At 44.8% G+C, this 22,997-nt stretch overlaps 3 protein-coding genes across 3 annotated transcripts in view; 1 reads left to right on the top strand and 2 right to left on the bottom strand.

The window, feature by feature from the left end:
- Window positions 1-9,185, top strand: part of T265_02291 (hypothetical protein) — a gene marked incomplete at both ends in the record, with an annotated part of 38,822 nt that extends 29,637 nt beyond the window's left edge. The window contains 4 exons of the mRNA XM_009166495.1: window positions 1,830-2,140; window positions 4,200-4,442; window positions 5,297-5,449; window positions 7,205-9,185. Of these exons, the coding sequence (XP_009164759.1) occupies window positions 1,830-2,140; window positions 4,200-4,442; window positions 5,297-5,449; window positions 7,205-7,858 (1,361 nt within the window). The remainder of the gene's footprint in view (window positions 1-1,829; window positions 2,141-4,199; window positions 4,443-5,296; window positions 5,450-7,204) is intronic.
- Window positions 6,633-6,842, bottom strand: T265_02292 (hypothetical protein; the record flags this gene model as incomplete). The annotated part of the gene is made up of 1 exon (XM_009166496.1): window positions 6,633-6,842. One exon carries the CDS (start codon window positions 6,840-6,842, stop codon window positions 6,633-6,635), a length of 210 nt encoding a protein of 69 aa, XP_009164760.1.
- Window positions 9,186-13,880: 4,695 nt separating the features above from the next.
- T265_02289 (hypothetical protein) lies at window positions 13,881-14,777 on the bottom strand (the record flags this gene model as incomplete). The annotated part of the gene is made up of 2 exons (XM_009166493.1): window positions 13,881-14,057; window positions 14,571-14,777. The coding sequence occupies 2 exons, from the start codon at window positions 14,775-14,777 to the stop codon at window positions 13,881-13,883; spliced, it is 384 nt and encodes a 127-aa protein (XP_009164757.1).
- Window positions 14,778-22,997: the final 8,220 nt, after the last annotated feature.

Genomic DNA, 22,997 nt, shown 5'->3' with positions numbered 1-22,997 from the left:
TTTGCCTGCCTTTCCTGAGCAGCAGCTTCTGTACAGCAGGAGAATAGCGTGTTTGCTTCAGCTCTCATCACCCCCACCGCGACATCTTGCTCTTGTGGGGCTGGCACTGGTCGTACAGGCTTCGTAGGTACAACGATTCATTCCCTGCAGATCGATGGTGTGGGTAGTCGTCCAAATCGACTCACTCGGTTTGCTCTCGTCTCTGTCCTACCAGGGTTCACATTCGTTGGCTGTTGCGAGCTTGGCCCGACATCTCTTACCGCAGGCTGTAGTCCGCTTTGCCAGGTCGTCTTATCGGCTGAATTCGGTCTCAGGTATACATTCACTCCTGACTTATGGTGGCTTCTCTGGAGACGGGGTTTCTGACTGCAAGAACGTTTTGATCAGCCTCGGTTTTGTTTTGTTTTCCTTTTCCTCTCCTTTCGCGCTTTCGGTCTCCGAACAAATGTACGGTATAATACGGCTAGTACATGCAGTGCATCGAACTTACTCTTGCTTTCTTCTGCTAGCCTGTTCCCATCGTGGCCCATCACGTCATCACTATTAGAACCGAGATTGTGCGAGCTAGAGCTGTTTAGGGAGGGCATTGACTTGTACTCACTGGCTTCCCAACTAGAGCATTGCTCCAGGTTCCCTAACTGTTCATTGCCATTTCTTAACCTGGTGTTCTGAGCCAGAAACATCAAAATCGCGATTGTTCCTGATTTTGGACTTACATCGTCGCCGACAGTAACACTGTTTTTAAAGCACTTGTTTTTCACTTTTATGTCAAAGCCCCGTCAGTTCTGACGCCTGACCGCGGTATGGCCTTGGCTGACTTGAGGCCCCGAGTACAGTCCATTTTTAAGAGAAAACTGAGTGTTGCACAAACCACTGGGTTCACTTACTGTCGAACTCGATGAGGTCTCCTCACTCCAGGTTGTTTTCGTAAAGAATTTCCCTTCTTGCTTTCTTGATAGCGCTCAGCCTCTCCGTGTATTCCTTTCGATGCACTGTTCTGGACCGTCCCTTTTTCAAAATCGTTCCACTCGGGATCTCTACTTCAGTAAAGAAACAATATCGTCTCCTTGTTTGGTGCCATAGGGGGTAAAATGAATTTCCTTTCTCTTTGACACAGTAAAGTGCTGCGGAAGCATGGGGATGTCAATCTGTGGCTTCTATTTCTTCACTGAAATTCCTCCGAGGGGAGTCACTCCCGAGTGGAGCACCGATGTGCTGTTTATTGCACAACTACTTGTTCCTAATTATGGTACCTGGTTGCCTCATCTTTGATCCTGCGAGTGATTTAAGCCAGTCACGTGAAGAAAGCACGACAAGCTCGTGTTTCAAATTATCGTTTGTCATGGTGTTTCGTTTTTTTAAATCTCGACTCTCCTTTGCCTGTTTGTTCATTATCCTGTGAGTTCTGGCTCATAAGGACGCTTTTTGTCACAATCTTTCATGCCGTAACTTGCCTTCATTAAAAGTCCCACTCGATTCCGGAAGCGGCTTGCTGAAGCTCGTTTGCTATCTTTCCGATCCGATGATGGCGAGCAGATCGACATTTTGACTCCATATTAACGTTCCCTGGGCAACTCACTTATCTTTGGGAGCTACGTAGTGCTTTGACCATTAGTTTTAAAATATGGTTGGTTGGAATTATATTTTTTATGTGGTATTCAATACATTAATCTCGCACGTGTTGGTATCACCGTTCGATCTATCGTTCTCATGCTGACCAACGGCGATCTTTATCAACGTATGGTTTACTCACCAGCAAACCGTCTGCCTCCAGCAAAGATGTCCACTCGTTTTTATTAGTTCTCTCCATTCTCTCCCCTTTCTGACAGGCATCTCAACCTGTCCAACAGCGATTAGTAGTGCACCCGCGAACCGAAGTGCGCTGCTCGAGGAATTCCGTAACTCCAACGGGCGTTTCCAGCAGGTCACGCTCTCTCAGTTACGTGATCATATGGTCGAGTTCGCTCGTGACCAGCACGGATCACGTTTTATCCAACAGAAACTGGAAACGGCTAGTACGGCAGAGAAGAATGCTGTGTTTGCTGAAATTCTTCCGCATTCAGGCAAACTGATGACCGATGTGTTTGGCAACTACGTGATTCAAAAATTTTTCGAATTCGGTACAAAAGAACAGAAAGAAGTGAGTATGGTACTCTTAGTTCCCGGCGCATAGCAAACAACCAAGATTGAATACCACCCCATCCTACTTCAATAAGGATAGCTGAAGTTGCCGTCCTGTTGTGATTCAACAGTTTTGTAGACAGTTAGGAGACTAACTACAGTTCAATACTATGTTTTGAAGGATGATGAAAGATTTGATTAGCACAAAGCCTATGCCCTTCTAAGGGGGGGGGGACAGATTGGACAGCATCTCAGCATCGAAAATTGATCCGAAAGGGGATGGGGTGACTTTTCGTTGAATATATTGCTCTTATTCCAGTCATCAAATTTGTTTCGAGTCTTCAGCAGGTTGTGTACAGAATTAGGTCGGGGGTATCGCAATGCATCCAGCCAGTCGTGGTGAACCATGAGTTGGTTATCTTGTTGAAGAGCGGGTTGTCTAGCTGTAGCACGCTTTCGGTGCCTAACTGCCGTGCCACACGACGGCTGGGATACTGCCAGGTTGCCCAAGCCTAGACAGGGGAAGTCGAGAGTCAGAGGTCGGGTTCGAACCACGGACTTTCCGGTCAGTAAATTTGCGCTCTAACCACTTGGCCCATCTCACGATTGGTTGGGTGTAGACACAAGGTTCCACCTATTTTTTGATTTCTATCTCTCAGCATAGATGGTCGTCTTCATCCTGTCGCATCCAACTGTCATTCATCGTTCCATCCGAGTTTTGCACACTGGCTATGATGTAGGTCTATCCTAGCTGTTAGTTGTCGTAACTGAAATAAGAAACGCTGTTCTTGAAAACCGCTTTTAGTAGTCTGAAATCGGTTCATTGGTCCCATTTGGCTGTTTCTAAGACTAAACTGTTGCCCTCCCGGTAACTTAACTTCCATTCGTATTATGAACTTCAAATCCCAGTGTTCCCTGGACGATGAAACCCTTCGAGCCAGCTAAACCGGTTGCACTGAACTCATACACATTGACATGCGGTGTCCTGACGGATAACCAAGTCCTCATGTATGACGATACCGAAACCAGACAATGAAGTTACCTTTTAATCAAAGGAAGAACCCATTCAGTGAGCCGCACGAGCCACCCTCTGTGTTTTTTTACTTGTCAAACTGAGCATGCTTTCGTCGTTCATGCCATACTGACGAAATCAGTAGTCGCCCGCGGAACTTACGTGATGAGCATCCCTTGTTTGTTCCTCTCTGTATGCTGACATAAGCAGATTTGTTAATGACAGCCTATGAGCAGCACGTTCGCGCTCCGCTCTTCTGGGCCATTGTACATGAGGCGGGGGAATTATTAAAAATAGTAACAAGTGTTACTTTTCCAGCGATTACTAAAAAGCACTTCATATTGGGAGCTCATAAACTCCTAAAAACTATTTTTATTGCCTTCTGTAAGTTTTTTTGTCGGTCAGGAATATACTGTGTTAGGCCCTTTCAGATTTACTAGGATCTTTTCCTCCAGTAGGAGCGTTGCATATTAGGATAAGGGGCTTACTGTGTACGTAATCGACTAAAGTCTGACAGTGAACACATCAGCGGCCGTCACATCGTTTCGATCTCCATGCCAAATGTTGATCGAAAGCCGGAATAACCGGGAAAAATAAGCTAGTTTGGTAAGGATTCCACACAATATTTTTGGATCTCGGAAACGATCTTAAGGTTGCCGCTACATCCCAGCATTCACTTGGTACCATGGCTGGATGTCGGCTGTAAACGATAAGCCATCACAAGTCGGTTAATCACAAACCCTCTATTGTTTGTCCCCAATACGCCCCCGAGCAGCCCCACTGACCGATTAGTCATGGTTATAGACTGTGTGATAAGACTGTCAACCCGGGCTTCTCGGAAACTTTTCGACGAGATTCATCATTTCCTTCGATACTCTAATAACTTAGTCATGGTTATAGACTGTGTGATAAGACTGTCAACCCGGGCTTCTCGGAAACTTTTCGACGAGATTCATCATTTCCTTCGATACTCTAATAACTATGCTCCCTCGAATGTCCTATACGATCGCTACCCTCGCGTTGCGGATTTTGCCTCAAATTTCGCCCTCGTTTTTTCGCACTTTAGCTACTGTCTCAACGCCTTCAAGGTCATGTGGTTGAGTTCGCGACACAAATGTATGGTTGCCGTGTCATACAGAAGGCGCTGGAATCTGTACCTCCTGACACCAAAATACGAATAGTAAGCGAGCTGCGTCCGTATGTCACTCGTTGCGTGAAAGACCAGAACGGAAACCATGTGATCCAGAAGTGCATCGAATGCGTTCAGCCTTCAGAATTGGACTTTATCATTGCTGCCTTTCGCGGCCAAGTAAGTCACTCTTCCCCCCCCCCAGAAACAGTTTTTGGAGACGACGATAGGAAATCAGGTTTCTCAAATGAGTTTACACTTTCCGTTCACAAACTTTCTCACAAGGGACCGGATGTAAAAACGGTAAAACTCTGACTTTGTCTTTTTTACTTAATGGTGTCTTTCGCATGTTTTTTTTTCATTTTGTGGCCTCCCAAAAACTTGTAGTTCGTTCATCTCAGACCCCAAGTTCTTAGCAGTTTGGTCTTGCTTAATCGCTGACCCTCCAATAGCTGAGGGGTTGAGGCGTGAACTATTGTCTAAGAATGTTACGGTTCATATTCGTAGTTTGCGTCTCGGCAACTAGGTGTTGGGCACTGGCAGTCTGTCAGCCCCCGTGCTTTCTTTCGAGTTGGTTGCCGAATGTGCACTGTAATTGGTGTCGGAGCTGGACAGTTTTCTTGTTTTGACGTTCTACTCGTTTACAATAAACCAACTGACCATCATCACCGTTGAGATTAACATCAGCATAGACTGTAGTCGTAGACCAAAAGTTTTTTTGTGCCTAACTGTGTTGAGCCCCATTTTCAGTTGGTCCCTTCGGTAGCAGGGCCTGGGTCGGACAGCGTCACTGATTTCCTGTCTAACCGGCCTAACCTTGTGTTTCTGGTTCGTGTCGGTTAGGGTCCAAGCACGCGATAGTTCTTCACACTTCTCTCATCATTCCGGGAACATTTTCGGTGACTGTTGACTTTATTTGTTCATTTGGATCGTTGAATTTATGTGTTCTTCGCTACTAAACTGTCTCCAAATCTCAGCTCCGTATTTGTTAACCTCAGGCTCACAGTTTGTCCATCATGCTGCCTTGTCCCTAGGTCGTTTCGCTTTCTTCCCATCCCTATGGATGCCGAGTGATTCAGCGTATATTGGAGCATTGTCTAGCAGAACAGACCCGACCAATTTTGGAGGAACTTCATGAAGGGGTGGATCATTTGGTCAAGGACCAGTATGGGAATTATGTGATTCAGGTAGGCTCCTCTGTTTGCTAAACTGAGTTTTTTTAACGAGTTGTCAACCACGGTCTCTCATTGTCCCAGGTATTTTGACTGGTGTTCATATCTGATCTGTTACTGAGTCAACTCATCAGTTGACATTCTCAAATAGAATCCATGATTTCATCATAAAGTGTATTGTTAGAGGTTTCCAACCCAGTAATTTTCGATTTCAAGCGTATCGTCATGGCATGATGCACATGCGGGGTTTTGTGAAAACCTTCGTTTCTTCAGTTCGTCATAATGGTTCATTTAGCTCCTACAAAATGGCGCTAAAACAGAATTGAATTGACACACTGTTCTAACCATCCGTATTCTGAGTCTGAACTGTCGGTACCAGAACAGAGGCCTAGTATTCGTTGTGTACGGGTTCCGCTCATCACGGACTAAAGAGCCAGCGGTCTCTGAATTCAGTGTTGCTGTCAACAACGATGATAGCGACTGACACTCATCCCCACAATGGTTGGCTCACGCCATCTACGTCCCCCCTTGCTGCTCAGTGAATGACTCTTGGGGAGAAAGTTTTTTGCTGGGGGGCCACTGTTCAATCCGGTGGGTAATCAGAATCCATCAACTAAATCGGACAACTCCATATCCGTTAATATCGGTTGACCGTAGTTTCCTGTGAACAACTGTCGTGAATCCCGAAGGGAAAAACGATGTATTAGCCGACCGTATACACCCATGCAGAACTAATAAAACATCCGGTGGGTCAGACCGCGAGCCTCCCCCTTCCATTTAGCTAAGCTACCAGTGTTGCATCGAACTCAATAAGTTTATCTTCAGTAATGGGTTGAAAAGCTTGCTCACTATGGCGAAATACACTCATTCGCAAACCTATTTGGCTTCGCTGCAAACTCACGTGGAACTCAGAAGAATCTCGTTTGTGGGTCGTGTATTACATCTGTGTATGTTCACCATGCTCCTTACACTAGTCTCTCTGCACGATGTCTGTATAAAACACCGGAAAATTCGACCGCACTGGGGAATTGCTTGTAATTCAGTGGGACCTAGTATACCAGATAAGCTTAGCACACTGTACAACACAAACCTAGTGAATCTCATGGCCGCTCATATGGCCTCATTAGACGGACGGTATTTCTATCCGTGCTGTCTTGTTCCTTCAGCAAATCGATACCTGGACGCCTCAGTAATCACCTTAGGGGTGCTTGCCCAAGAAACGGGAAGTTCTCTGAAGATGCTTGAAATCCTCTCTCCGGCTTCCTGGGCCCACCCAGCCCATCTGACTTTCGGAAAGGACACCTACGTCTGTATGGAGCGTTGTCGTGGCAGCCAGTGTCATCAGTGTTGCTCGACGACCGTAAATTTCATAGAATTGCATTGACCAGTCTTGTTGACGTTTTGTCATCTGGCAAGTAGGTAGATATGCAATCTAGACTCTTGGTTTACTATGGTCTTCTAGCGTCGTCAACTTTACATGCGTTTGTGTGTTTGTACTTACAGACGTCTTGTGTATAAATGTGGCATGTATACAAATCATTCGTCATAGTCCAACCACACCGTGCCCTCAGATCGTCGTTGATCCGATCGATGGGACGATTTGATCCAATCACATTCATTGGACTAGTTCTTAGTGAATTGACAGTTTTACGACATCCGCATAACGGACGCACACACCACCTTTGTTTTCGCTTTTATACGCACTGCTTTGACTCAAACCATGAAGGTTCATGCTTGAATGGCTGGCACCCGTCTGTTTTCTCACTTCAGCACGTCCTTGAACATGGCCTACCGGTGGATAAATCACGGATCATTCAGAGTCTTCGAGGTCGTGTTTCGACCCTCAGCGCACACAAATTCGCCTCAAATGTCATGGAGAAGGCTATTGCAAACGCACAGCCCAGTGAACGTGCTATTCTGATTGATGAGATTCTTCATCCGCCCACTTGTCTGAACCTGAGCGGGGAATCAGTCACGACCCCGTCTAGCAGCAATTCTTCTCTGATCGATATGATGAAAGATCAGTATGCAAACTACGTTGTGCAACGTATGCTCGAACTTGCCGAGATGGATCAACGGCGTTCACTCATTAGCCGAATCCAGCCGATTCAGAATCTCTTGCGGAAGTTCAATTATGGCAAACACATTATAGCCAAATTAGAAAAGTATAAAAGTACCAACAACAATAATAATAATGGCACCAATACCAATATCAGTAATTGCAGTAGTACATCATCACCTCCTTCCTCAACATCATCTTCGACATCGCTTTCGAAAGGCAACATGTCTGCACCGAATACCAACAACAGCAACTCATCGGTGCCGGGCGATACGGCATCGAACTGTGCCAACGGTAATGGAGCCAAAAATGGGGTCTCAACCAAATCGCCAGTCACTGATGGTTTAGGCGGAGTTCCGGTTTAACTCTCACAAAAATATCTTACTGGACCGTACGAACAATACCAAAAATGTGTTATTCAGTGTCCATACTTATCTGTTACTCTTCCTTCATACAGCCGCACCTTAGATTGTGATTGAACACTCTAATTTTCCTGACTTTTGGTTGATGATATGCGTGTGTGAGGGATTTATCTGTGCTGTTTCTCTTACAACGAGTCCAGCACAACTTTACCAACAAAATCCATCGACGTCGTCTCCTATTCCAGTGGTTTCTGGCCATTATGACATGATTGTTTTCGTCTGCTTGTATAGGATGCCAAATATTCATTCAACTGAGTTTATACACTCGAGTTATGTTATTCACTGATTTATTCCCGTTCAGTTCATCCCCGGATTCGCCCGATCCTCGCATTAGTGTATAGTCCCTGCTCCACTTACAAATATGCGTTGCTTTCGATCCGATGCTTCTGTTACGTCTCATTTGTTGTGTATGCCATGAAACCGCCGTCTCTCATCAACGACTCCATCTCTTCATGCCGTTTGCCATCGTACATCAATACAGTTGAACAATTCTAGACTTACAGAGACCGTTTTGGTTTGTACAAATTATTGACTTTCATCTCGGCCTTCCCGCTTCGGAATGCATACGCGCAGATCACACGCTCTTCTCCGTCTCTAACCGTTGTGCGGGTGACTCCAAATAACTTGTTGTCGTCATCGTCTTCGGTCCACAGCAGTAGTGATCTCGCTTTACTGTAAAATAATGTACACTCTAACCACCTTCACAGCTATTTTTCGTTGAACATATTTCTCATTCTCCCGTTCTTGCGAACCATGGCCATCATTTGATGCGCTGTTTTCATTAATGCCTTTTCCTTGTGTAGACTTCCCCAGCCCGTTGGTATCACCATTCGACATTGTATACATCGCTGCCAAACACCTTCCCGCAAATAACTATCATTCGCCAACTTTGAATTCAGCCTCTGCCTTTCAGTGCCCATTGTAATTAATGTATATCACTACCTTAGTTTTGTTTTTCCTCTTAGCTCATTGCGTTGTTCGGCCAGACCCTTCCACCGTTGCCACGGTTTCCAACAAGCATCCTGTCTTTTCTACTCCTGGTTGTCATTTCACGAGCCCATACTCTTCTCGCCTCTTTCTTTAGATTCTAATTTCGCCATCCCTGGGTCGTTACATAGTTTGTTCTTTTTCTTCCTTAACCATTCTACCGTTTTGTCAGCTCTCCTTTTGTTTCCTAGTTATCGCTTCCGATTTTCCTCGATCTGTTCAACTATTGACATTGTTGTCTTCGCCCTCCCCTCTTCAGACGCGCTGGTCTCTTGTAAATTACCTATACATACCTATATATATAATGTTTTCGTTTGCTTCATTTCTTTATGGTTAGCCCCTAGTGTATCCATGTAAAAGTGCATCCCCGGTCGATTTATGGTGACTGCCGTTGATTGAACACTAAGGTGTACTAATCATTACTTCGTAACTTACTCAGTAGAGAAATCCCACTGTGCCGTGCCCATCCACACAGAAGCTGAAAGTCAGCTGCGGCACCTAGATAAATTGTAGTAGGCAGTCCTCTAGATGGTTTCCGATCATGGTCAACTTTGGCCACCATTGTCAACAAAACACTACCCTTGTCTGGCAGGCCAGGTAATGTGTATGTCAGATTGTTAACGTTGCAGATCTTTTCCATAAAACAACCTAAATGTCATCAGCCTGAGACTCTAACTCCTCTCCGATGTTTGTAGCTACTCTCTTCCGGGACACATCAATGGTTAGTGACATTAAAAAGCCTAATGACGCTTTGCAATAAGGATATCGACTTCAGTGTTTAGCTCCATAGGCAAGGCACAGCGATTTCAGATTGAATACTACTTCCTGCGTATGACCGTCATTCTCTTTCACTGAAGCGAACTGCGGCAGCCGAACCAAACTCTGTTCGGTACATATAGCTGACGGACTGAATAGTTCCTGTTTGATAAATCTTAAGTCATATTAATATACCAGTAGACAGGTTTCTATCTATGCGCGCTAATTTCATCCATTCCAAGCAGTCGTTTGTCGTCCTCCCCAAGTGCATTTGCTTTGAGGTCAGAGCTTGCTTGGTTGGTCGTCTCGGGGCAACGGCTCTTACGTTGACTGAATTGAAGCCCAGCAAGACTGCAGATTACTGGTTTTTCCAGACATCGCCCCGAACACTTAGTCAATGCTCTGAAGAGATTATTACACGTTGATCGGTAGAGAGGAACAGGAAAACCGTCAGCTGGACCCGAGTACAGACGTTGCAACGGCACCAGTTCGGCATGTGGATTTGTGAATCTAAAAGTCCCAGTTTTCTCTGCCGCTTTGAGTGCTTACTGGAAATGTATGAGTGGGTTTAAATTTGTTCGTCATTTCCACTGCAAGCTGTAAACACAGGAACACTACGAACACGTTGGTTTTCTTCATGCTGTCTGAGGCTCTAACTCCCAGTTACAGCAACAAAAACGTACGATAGTGATGCGTGACGTTTCTTACGTTGTTTCCCGTGGTCTTCATTTTGACTCATGCGATTTAGCATATCCAGTAGCTCGCTTCTGAGTGATCCAGCACTCACCAAGGTCATAACCTGCTCAATGCGAATGTGTTGCACGTGTAAACAATATGGGAACTCCACATTTTCCAAAATTACTACGCTAGTTAACTCCCAGTGCTGTTACTATTGTTGATTGACAAGGCTAAAAAATTCCCTACGTTATCTAGGAAGAACCACGTAAGCGAACTATTTTTTTCCGTCTCTGTTCAACTAGTTCTTACAAATATGTAGCGGTCACGTTAAGCTAACCGAATCCTAACGCATAGCTTGGTTTACACCTGTCCACGTTGATTTGGTGGTGCTTCCATGATCGCAATATACCAGCGGAAGAGATGGAAAACAGCTAGATACACACGTACCCATCTTCAGTAGATTTTTGGTCACCCAACAACTTGAGAGTCATCGACGTTATCGATGGTTATCACCGATGTATACTCGTAAACAAGACTGACCGTCGTTGGAGACGTACCGGCAAGTATGGAGTTCGAGGTGCCTATGCTTTATCGTTATGATCGATAGTACATCTGTGCTGAATGCCGAATCTCCGCTCATGACCGAACAGCTAGTGTTTAAACTATACTAGCCGGGAGGCCACGGGTTCCAGACTCCCTTGAGTTTCGTGAGATGCGCACTGTTGGGGCTCCTCTGCGATCTGCTAGTACGAACTTGATCAACAGTGCGCACCCCATGACAGCGGAATTTTTTCCTATGCCGACCAGGGCAGACAGTCGATCAACCCATACCGCCACAGAATACCTTGGATTCCACGGTTAACAAGCTGCCGCTAACGTGGCTTTTGCATGACGTTCTCATGCCCTTCTTGCCGGTCGGAGTCACCAATGAAGCACTCCACTCCATCGGCAGATGTCGCTATTTTCGTTTATTATCAAGATTGAGTTTGACTCTTGCAGAAATCAGGATGTCCCACTTGTTCCCCCGCTTCAACTTTCCGATACGACTCAATCCATCGGGGCATAGTCGGTTGGTGGTGCAGTGTGGCCGTCATTCGAATAGTACGTTAGCAAATGCTGTTTAGGTTGCTCGAAGAACCGTGACGTAGGCATCAGTAGGGATTTCGTCTTGCTGAAAAGCCCAGAGGCGCTGTACAGCTGTTTCATCTTTATCAGGAAACCAGCAGTAGATTAAGATTGGACGAGGAGGGAACTTAGTGCTTGACTATTACAAGCATTCTGAGGCGACTACACCTTCAGACACTCATTCAGCCAATCGGGTTGGAAACAATATCACTGACTTCGATTGCCATCTATATCCTTAAGTACACGGTGCTCATGCGGACCCCATCCTGATTAATGGGTCGCACGGACAGTGCCCAGACTTGTCGCCTTCGTACCTTTCTGCCAGGTCAAAGGTCGACGAGTCTGCTTGCGCCAGGTCACAAAAAAACAGTAATCTCCCCATCAAACAGTGGTTTGGAATGGACAACACATTCCTCGATTACATAGCCGAACGTAATTTCTAACTGTTTCATTGTAGACTCGCTAGCTCCAGCCTGAACTAACTATGCTTTTGAAGCAAGTCTTTTGGAGACTTGAAGACTTATTAGTTCCGCTGCTTGCAGAAACCACATCTCAGGACAAAAAAGAGCCCGTACTGTAGCCTAATACGGACGTCCATTAAGACTCAGGAACTTGTCGCTTTGTCGCCATATGTGTCACACAGTCAGAACTTATACAACTTCCAAGATACGCGAAACATTACACAGTGGCGTGTTCAGTGACTGTATGTTCAACAGCAGGACCTTACGCTTCGTGAGTGCGAAGCGCGTACCAAAACAGGACTTCGGGCAGTTTATCCAGAAACACCTGTACCTCCTTATCGTTTACATGTTCCTGGTGTACAAGGTTTCCATTAGTAACCGTTCGGACGACGGGGTTTTGAAGGTCTATATTAGTCTCATTATTTCATCGATCACAAAATTGAATAGGAACAGAGATGTCCTTGTAGGTCACCACGTTTTGTGTGGGAGCTTCTGGAGAACTCCAACAAGCCTGAGAATACGAAAAACCTATGACACTGACAAGAATCCCTGGAGCTCCTCGCTGAACTGGAATTTCAAGGAGATCAGAATAATCGATAAAGTCAAATACTCCCTAGAAATCAAGAAATGCCACGACTATGATCACTTATGTCGTTGTGCCACTTGACTGGGTATGAGGTCTCAATACCGCTCTCGAATCAGTGCTTCACGGGCCACCACAAGTCGACGGGCAATTGAAGCCAAGAGTATCATTACGTGATCGGTGCAGGCCCTTTTTTCAAGCCGAAAGTTATTACCGATTTTCTCCAGTTGTTTGGGACAGTCCTTTTTTCTAAGTAGGTGTAAATGGATCTACCCAATGATAGTTGCCACTTCAATCGTTGTCTAAGAGAATGTGAAAATCCGTAGTTTCCATATTCCGGCATATGTGCACAACATCTTAGGCATACGTATGTTGTAATTCAACCCAGTATTCCTCTGTTTAGAAGCATTTTTCCATCATTTCCGCCATCCGATAGGTTTTCACTGCACTTCGCAAACCAAAGTTGATTGTGAACTCAGCCACTACAGCTCTGTTAAAGCAGGTGACTGAAATGGCTTTAGCTACTGATAATTTGATATGCAGAAGTCACGATGAACAGGTTCTGTTGAGGGGACCACATGCTTGTACACTGACCCAACAGAGTTTCTCTCCTAATCCCCAGTGACACAGCACAGCTCTATGCCGGACAAACTGGTCCTGAGATACAAAACTTTGAACAGGTTTCGCCGTATGTAATCCAAGCAGAACACTGCTGGTACTCCGCTCTTAATGCGTCACTCTCTGTATATCACTAGCCCTAGCGATGAATACAGTTGCAATACGACGGTTATTGCACAATGAATTGAACGGTTGTGCACTCTATTCGTCTCTGGGGCCAGGTTGACTCTGGAAAGCTTCCTCCTAGAGAGTGTGAGCGTGTATGTTGATTTGGATAGTCTTTTAGCACAATTCCAGCGAAAATAATGAACATGTTGCTTTGGCCGAGGCAGCAGATTTGTTACGATTGGTGTAATCGATGTTCGGAACAAAAACCCGTACACAGACTACCATCACGTGGCATTCTGAGCCATATTCAGTTCGATGTCATACTGGGTTCTAGCCACCAACACTGCCTTCTATGACTGTATCCATTTCTCACAGTCTGTCTACATACAGTGGAGTCTACCAGTTCAGTTGCACCCAAGATACAATCACCCGCTACAGTGTCCTTGTCCTTGGTGTACACTAACACAGTAAAATGATACGAGTAACCGAAAACGAACGCCATCCAACACAATCAGATTATGAAACAAACAGCTCACCAAGGCAGCCACACACGTAAACCGCGACAGTCTATAAAAACGGTACAGAAAGCCAATTGGTCGGGATTCAGAACATTTGCTACGTGTGCTTGTGTCTGCCTCTACAGGTCTATTTAATCCGCATGATACGGATCTCGTCTTAAAGTTCCAATCATGTCTGAAGTCCAGGTGCATCTGCAAATCGCCGGGCCAACAACATCAGACTTTTGTTTCCATATCGGCTGTTCCGTTTGCACTGAGTTATTTTGGCCAGTGCAGTTCTGTCCGCGTAACGCAAACCTGGTTGTTACCTGTGTAAGTCACTCTGCGTTCATCGACGCAGCACAGCTAGACCACGTTTACGTCACTTCCCATCAACTGATTCTGTGTTAACGAGTCTGCAGTTACATCCCAGTCGGTGGTCGTTCGCAAACAGCAAACCGGTAATTTAGATCAGACCCCCTTCGTGTCCAGCGCGTTTTTGCCGTTCGGATTCTCGTAAGAAATAGGCGCAATTCGTTGAATCGGACAAAGAACACGAAATCTAATCCCGTGAAACAGAAAAAAGAGCCTAGCCAAGTGAACAGTTTTCACTCTCTGATTGGCATTTGTAGAAAGCTCGGATCGACTGACAACGTAGTATTCCTCGCTCTATGGTGGAATTGTCGATTAAGAATAATAATAATAATAATTCAACCGATTGAAGACGAAAAACGAAACATGAAAGTGAAGAACTCAAAAGCAATGCGTTGTAGAAGTGTATTTGAGATTCGGGTTACTTGAAAGACATCGACATTCCCGCGTTAACGGATTCTTCTCTTTACCTGTAAGTGGAAGTAGGTACATTTCATTGGTACGTGCTTGAAGGTGGAAAAAAATCTGTTCGTTTTAATGTGATATGATAAGGCAACATAGCTACCGCCGTTGTGAGACTCGTAGAAGCTTCGAAGAATCACCGACGGATGAAAAACACTCTCCGTGCTTGCTTTAGCGTTGAAATTGCTACAAACCCCTGGAATCATCCTTACCATTGAATACCTACATGCAATTTCTGATTCACTTAGGACGTCCATGAGGCCAATGTTTTCCCAAGCTTGTTCTCAAACTGCTTAGATGTCATCCTAACAGTTTAGCTGAAATATAAAATCGGTTCACTCATCCAAGTCATCTATGAATATTCGCCAAAAGGTTGTCTCTTTCGGTAGATTTTACTTCCACATTAAACAACTTGGACCGTCTTGGTAAGGGTACTGATTATCACAATTATAGTCCGGTTCAAACATGGCGACAATGAAACGTCATAAAACAAACCAATGTCATCGCGTCAATAGATGTAGTTCCCTTCCTGAGATATGCGGTTTTATATGAGCTCCTCGTCAAAAGCAATAAATCGTTATCACCAAACATTAGGAGAAAGATTCTTATTACATCTAATAAAACACTTGTGCAGATCGTCACGACAGAGTCTGGCACCCAGTATGAAGATAGTCATTTGTTGAGTTCGAGCTCTGGTTGTTCAAACGACAGTCAACGATCTTATCTATCTCTCTCGTACGGACAAGGAGCTCCTTAGATGAGGAAAGAGCACCGTACTGTGACTACACCCCATGAAGATGGATCATCGCGTAAACATCGGTCACTGCATACCGGTATTGTCCGTTGGTCATATCAGTGCTTGTTTTCGCCACCGCTTGTTAGCTGAACCGAAATACACCAACTGTATCTGTGTGCATACTTACTAGTGTTACCAAACAAGATCTAACTTTCAGACTATGGCCTCGAATGTTTCTTTTAGCCCGAACTTTGAGGCGGTGGCATAGCTGCTTCCTTGTCAAGACCAAACCACGTGCTGCACTTCGGAGACGTTTTTTACCTTAAATACCAGCAGCGCGTTTGAAGACCCACGTATCAGAGCATCCGCACCGCATTTAAGTCGGGAGATTTGTAAGCATTCGATGAAGTAAGGAACAATGGCGCAATTTCTCGGAGGAAATGCCATTACACCCAATTCAACAACCAACCAACACGATGACCCAGAAGTTTATGAGAAAGCAAACCTGAAAAGAGGCTGGTTTATCCTTTCGATGTAAACTTCCTCAAACCTAGATAATAGATTCGTCAATTTTGGATAATACATTTCAATCTTCAGTCGATAAGGCAGATACAAAAATGTTTATAAAACTTTGAAGTGAATATGTGAGTGCAAGTTAGGATACCTACAAATGATCCTTTCCTTTCTGTATCAGGGAAGTCGCAATATTTGGTGCACTTCTGCTTAAGTAGGCTTTGGTGGTATGATATACAACGATTTCACAGTTATCTCATGGCTGATATCACGTTGTAGAATCTGTAGTAATTTGCAATGTAGAGAAACTAATAGAGTATCCATCGGAAAGAACGACTGAATCCGCAAAAAATCTCACGCAATGCTGCATAAAAATGGGTGAAATGAGTCCATTTTTTTATTCCACAACCCACTTCGTTAGCTGATGAGTGGTGCAAGTTCTCCAGACATTTCGACAATTTTTCAAGCCATTATTCACTTCAAACGAACACGGACGCATGACATGAATTTGCCTTGAACATGCTACAGATTTACTGCAACCTTGATATCGACCGCTTGAAAAATCATCACCTCCGTTTCCATCTTCATTTCGCCTACACATTTCAAGTGGGACTTGGGTAAGTGTCATTGGATAGTTGAAGTCATGTAACCCCAGATGACGGGACACTTCAACTGACGGATTTCTCTCTATTCTTTTATGGGGGTCCCATGTTGAGGGAGCCTTCACTTCACCACCTTGGTGACTGCTTACCAACAATAGAAAAAAACATTCCAGTTCACTCAAATAATAACGTATAATTTCCAGTAGATTCGTCTAGGCGTTCGTTGGAACAAATCTGAAGGACTGGTTTTTGGAAAGTTTTGGGAAACAATCGGTAGATTTATCGCTAGGCAACATTTCGCTTACGACACGAGAGCTTTGTCAGGCCAAGTGACCATGTTAAGAAGTTGATCGAAATTTAAGACAGAAGGTGAACCAGTCAGCCAAGTCAGACTAAATCGGTGTTGGATGTTGGTCGCTAGTTCCTCATACAAAAGACAATTCTTCTTCATTCCCGCTTAACCAAACTCACACTGAGTATCCTATTTCTTGAATTCTACCGGTAACCTCGATTTGAGCTGATATTTAGTCGACCTCTTCTGTGCATAGCGCCTTGACTCGACTAAACTTTCGAGACAACACTAACGTACAAGGACTGTGGACATTTTGATTAGTAATTTAGAACGTGTCTGTTGGTTTCTAGTAGACATCCGTTTCTTTTATTTTCCGTCATTGTTAGATGTAATACAGTCCAGCAAAGATAGTGTGCCCGAGGTGGACTCTATATCCTTGCTAAACTCGTACTTGCTAAACAGTACCCAGTATGTTTGGGATAGGTTTCAATTGTTTGCTTCTATGACATTCGGCTCGTGGCTAGTTTAAGGGGTTATGTCGTTTCCTAAGGGACGACATTCTACAATCCCTGGGAGGATGGCGCCTGTCTCTCAAAAGATAGACAGTAGTGCAGAGATTGGCCTGCGAACGCATGCCGTGGACATTCCGGGGAAGGGACTTGTTGTAATCGGTGAGGTACTAACAGTGCCCCATTTTCACTAGCTTATGACTATGCGGGTGCATCAACCTGCCTGATCAATCTATCCCCAAACATACCCCTACTTTTACCGTACATGATTGATCGGTAAAAACGATCAATATTGATCCGCCAGTAGAAATGTTATGATTTTACGTCGATCGGTTGTAGGTGGTTACATGGGTGTAGATTACTTGGATCAGTTGACCAGACACTGAGCTTAGATGTACTGTGGTGTTGGAATCTCGAAAACCTTTGTTCCTGTGTTTTCAACTATGCTATGAAATCTATGATTGACAGTCTTTATTGTCCCCAAACGCAGCAGAACAAGTGATTGGGACTATTGATTCACATGATCTACAGTGATGGTAGGCAGAAAGGTGTGCTTTTGGACAACGTGTGTTAATTAGCTGCACAATGGAAAATCATTTCTTTCCGTCACGGCACGCGGACAGCCTTAAATAAATCTGTCACGTGTCATCAGTCGTTTGTTGATCGAAAAGCCTTTTAGCATATTCCATTGCTTTCTATGCATGCATTAGCACGCTCATTAATTCGTTGTGTGATTCAGTGTCGTTGTTTTTTTGTCGAATTACAAAGATCAAAATGGTGATATGATTCTGATTTCCTAAGCGAAAGCTATGGCCCAAACACCTATTCGTCATTTTTCGTATTTTGATAAAGAGATTTGAAAAATCCGTGAATCTGGCATGTGATATGAGCTCCTTTTGGAAGAGCTTGTAAACGTCGAGTAAAATACTTAGTGGTAACCCACTTTGTTTTGGCAACCATGTCTGGTGATTAGTTTGAAAGATGCCTCAAACTGAGGTAAGTTGATTTGGCTTATTCATTCTTGGTACGACACGTAGCTACGTGTTGATGATGAAGTTTGATTTGAGAGATACACCTAGGCTTTTTAGTTCGAAGACCTGGCCCGAACTGCGGTCTGCTGTCCACATTGGTGGCGGTTCATACAGTTTCTCCATAGCAGAAAATCACTTATTACTCCCAGTGCCTCTTCACGACCAACTGCGCACGTGTTGGCTAAAACCACTCGGTCGAGATTTAGTTCCAGTCGTGATACATGAGGAACACCATGTGCTATTGCGTGGAAGTGCAAGGACCCACCCTGAAGCGACAACCTGAGATGAACAAACCACAGATGGTTTGTTCCAATAACTATCTCATGAAAATACAATCTTATGGAGAATTCTGCCCAAGTGGTATTCCATCCTCATGAATATATTGGATTATTTGAGGGACAGGCTGATGCGAACACAGTCCTGCAGTACGTGTCATGTGTCGGGCTTGAAACACAGTAGATCCATGTGGTATTTAGAAAAATGCGTCTTCAGTGTATCTTGCCTAAATGGTGTGTAGCGGCTCTCCAGAACACTTGTGAATTCCAGGAGCGTCAAGCTCCATGTGTGCACATGCTTGCGGAAGGAGACGATGAAATCATCCTCCCTCCTTCTCATGACCTAATTCTGAGGGATATTTAGCGAATGCCGTTCACGCACCACAACAAATAGTTCAGTGGCCTGACTGCACAATCAGCGCTGCGATAATTTTCGCTTTTACAGAAACCTGATCTTCATTTGGTCGTCTGTGCGCTCTTGGTTGCAGCGGGAAATATTTGTACACCAAGGTCTCCGGTGAAATCCGTTTCTATTCCACAAAATCTATGAAGTTTGGGTCCACCTAACGTAGACAAGCGAATACCAATTATCGGGCTATGTACCAACGCCGGAACGTATGATGGGCGCGGTGTGTGTTCGCGTCTGCTTCCTCAGGTGAACCAACAAGCCGGCAGCACTCATCCCGTCAGCTGAATGTGAAATCATACAGAAGTCCGTTGAAGCGATGCTAAGTTTATTCTCCTTGGTCGTGCGAATGGGACCTGAGTCACAGTGGGGGGCCCATACGTTTTTTGCTGTTTTATGTTTTCACGCAAATGTCTCCATTACACCCAGGGCCATTCCGCTTCCTGCGTTTTCTCCTATGGTGCAAAAAAATTTTAATCCAATTCGGGTCAGTAGTGTGGATACCCCACCAAGAAGCGATCGATCGTTGTCATGGCAACTGACATAGGCGTCACTCACACGCCTGACACAGTCGTTAGTTTTTGTCTCAGCAACATGGTCAAGGAAATATCAAAACTGTGGAGCTGCTTATTGGTTCCTTCAGTGAGTTGGCCCATTTCAGGCGTTTCAGCACTAGTCGAGATGACAGCATCACTGTATTGTTCGGGTGCAGAGTAGGAAGCAGGGGTGCAGTTGTGTACACGGATCACCGTGAGATTTCCACAACGTAAGAAATTTTACTGTGGGACCCTTGATGTAACAAACTTTCCACGGTATTTTTATCCGCTGAAGAGGTCAATCTGCCTTGATCATGGAGAAATTCTTTCGAAACTTATCACAGCTGATTCGTTTATGTTGGGGTCATTCAGAAAACCCGTGCCAGTGAAGGCGCACTGTTGAATGGTAGTCGTTGTTCTGGATACATCAAATCAATGTCGGGTCAACTTTCTTATAACAGTAGCCCTAAGACTGAACGTATTAGATAATGCACTTGGAATATTTCCTGAACACAGTCGCTCCTCTACATGCCTTTCGGCTCAGTCTTGTCTACTTGTATTCTGAGGATTCACTGGATGTTCACAGAACGCTACTTTTAAAAATGTAGTAAACTTAAGACAGACGAGTACCCGTTAAACTTGAAAATGGATCACACTTTGTTTTCTACGAGGATATGTCGTCGACTTCTGGCATTCCTTGGATTCGAAGAAGAGAAAACTTACCTGGGTCCATAATTCACGTCTGGCTTTTAAGAATATGCAGGTAAAACCAACTTCGACCCTCCGTATGCTCGCTGAAGACCACTTGCTGCCGAGCTGACTAAGCTAACCCATTATTAATAATTAGCGATCCAAAATTGTACACCTCTAGTTCGCTTTTGGTTTGCGAATAACAAGCCCATTTTGTGTCGATCATTTCCCGTCAGCCATTCGAGCGGCGCTCATTATATGGCCGTATATCTCAAGCCAGATCACAGCAGGACAAGTTTATCGCCAGCCAGCTTACCACCGGAACATTTTTCGCAGATTAATTTCCCACAAGGTCCATTCGATGGCGAACGGTTTTGTGGAGAGCGAAAGAATAAGCCGAAGGTGAACCAAAGCTTAGCGGTCATTGTACTTCGGAGTATTGTGTCCAACCTACATGGAATTTGAGAGCTGTCATGTGCTGCCAGCCGAACGGACGTCTTTGGAGTGAGCATCGTGATTAGAGAGAAGAAACAACACCTGAAACCTTGCACCAACCAAGCGACTTATGCTGTCTACCGCTCAGTCCAGCGGTTACCACCTCCGGCCACCTAGGCAGGATTTCTGTTGGATGCGCGGTTCAGGTTGCCATGACCACCGACTTCGCATGCTTCATCCTGATGACTTTGTCGGGGTGGCAACAAGTCCAAGCCATGGCGTGGCCCAAGTGGAAAAAACTTGAAAGAAATCTCTTAGCGAGTGATGAACTGACGTTCGTTGAACTGGTCTGGATGGCTCACTGACGACTGGTCTCGTCGTAATAACTAACACTACTTATAGCCTGATCCGAACACTTTCAATTAAATGTGCATATTGATCAGTGTTTTGATGATGCCGTTGGTCTGCTTGTTGTATTTGGTTTGAGGTGATCCTTTCACTCATTTGACATGCAACGTGAGCCTGTGATAGCACATGCTATGCATAAACTGTGTGACAGTGCGCTAGCAACAATCCAGCTTCGTGAGAATCTTCTTCAACTGTAGACAATCTACATGCTCCACAGTGGTTATGGGTGCCAGGGTTTTCGTTGGTCGACAATCTGGGAAGGGAGGGGTGGATAGCTAGGCACTGGATGCATTAGGTGATATAGCCGATGCCTGAATACAGGAGTGACAGTACGCTTCTCATTGGGAAGATCGAGATGGGATGATATGCATTGAAAGCAACGGCGTGGGAACATTTGCGCCGTTGATTGCACGACCGGGTCACATCTGTCGATGTCGCCAGTCATTGATGTGCCTCGTCTAGGGCTCTCCAACCACGAAGACTGCAATGACCATCGCAAGTGAATTTGCTAGTAGTGGATTACATACACCACTACTAGGTCACCGCTTGATTCCTATGGCTAGTTACACCCCTCTGTGTGGTTGTGCGCAAAAGGTTACCGAAGAAAGTTGACCGGGATACGCAGTTCGTAACCAAAGCAGTTTGTGGAGTGTGATCAGTTCATTTATCTTGGGCGAGTTATTTATTCCAACTACCATTCAGCGTACTACAACATTACTGTTCCGATAACTCACCAGAATCGAGTAGTGCCCCGAAGTTACCGATGTTAACTAATGAGAGTTTTTTAAATGTCCTCAGCTCACAGACAGAACAGCATTGCAAACTGGACCCTTGACAGATCAGCTGATGACACCTCACAGATGACGAAGCTTCATAAAAGCCGCTCTGGTCTTCCAAATTCTGATGCAAATCTCGCTTTGGCTGGACCACGAGGACTGGTACAGCTGCTCAGGTAGACAAACTTGTCTGTTACCTCAGTCGGCTTATCTGCACTCTCGATCCTATCCAGTCTTACAGCAACATTTTGTACTTTTCAGGTGCGAAGCGCATACCAAACGGCGAGGCATAAGTATTTAGATTATTTAATGTTGTCCGCACTACGGTGGCGCCAGATCCACGATGACCTATGTCATCTGTGAACTCGATATCCGTGGTAAAATCTTCAAAAGCCATTGGAGACTGGATGTGAGTCTTTCATAATCACACCGACGGCGAATTTGAGTGTAAAAGATGAAAAAGGGCAGCCCTGTCTGACACTGCTTGATATACTGAACTCCGAATAGAGCATACCGTAGAATATTAGGCGTTAACGGGAGTTGGTATTTTACTTTTATGGAGGGGCGAGAATTTAATGAGAGGGGACAACTTCGCTTCACAAACGCTACCATAGCGCATAGCGATTACCAGATTCAAGGAGAGGTCTTAAGTCAAGAAAGACGAACACTATTGATTGCTGGATGCTGTGTTACTGTTCTTGGATCTGTCAGTTAAATACGTAGCCGGCTCATTTTATTGCAAGACGGAATCTAGCTGGGTTTCACGGATCTTTCTCCCCGTGTGTTCAATCAGCCTCTAAATAACGATATCATAATATTTGATAGAATAGCTACCAGACCAGTGCCACGGTGGTTTTCGCGTACCATTTTCGCACTGTGCAGTTTCTCATCACAGCACTGGTAAGTTTTGTCAGGTGGGTAACCGGAAATTTTCTGCCTTTTTTTTAAGAAGGATAATATTTGATAGAATAGCTACCAGACCAATGCCACGGTCGTTTTCGCGTACCATTTTCACAGTGTGCAGTTTCTCATCACAGCCCTAGTAAGCTTTGTCAGGTGGGTAACCAGAAATTTTCTGCCTTTTTTAAGAAGACTGGATAGTTGAACGCCGAGCTTCATGAGAAAGTGTACAGTATCGTTCAATTCAAGCCGAATTCATGTAGCGATGTTCACCTCAGACTGCATGACTGCACCGAAGAGGGAATTAACGAATTCAGTGAGGTCGG

This window comes from Opisthorchis viverrini, assembly GCF_000715545.1.
Source record: "Opisthorchis viverrini unplaced genomic scaffold opera_v5_26, whole genome shotgun sequence".
Taxonomy (NCBI): Eukaryota; Metazoa; Platyhelminthes; class Trematoda; order Opisthorchiida; family Opisthorchiidae; genus Opisthorchis; species Opisthorchis viverrini.
Note: the sequence above shows the minus strand (reverse complement) of the source record. Positions and strands in the feature narration are given on the sequence as shown.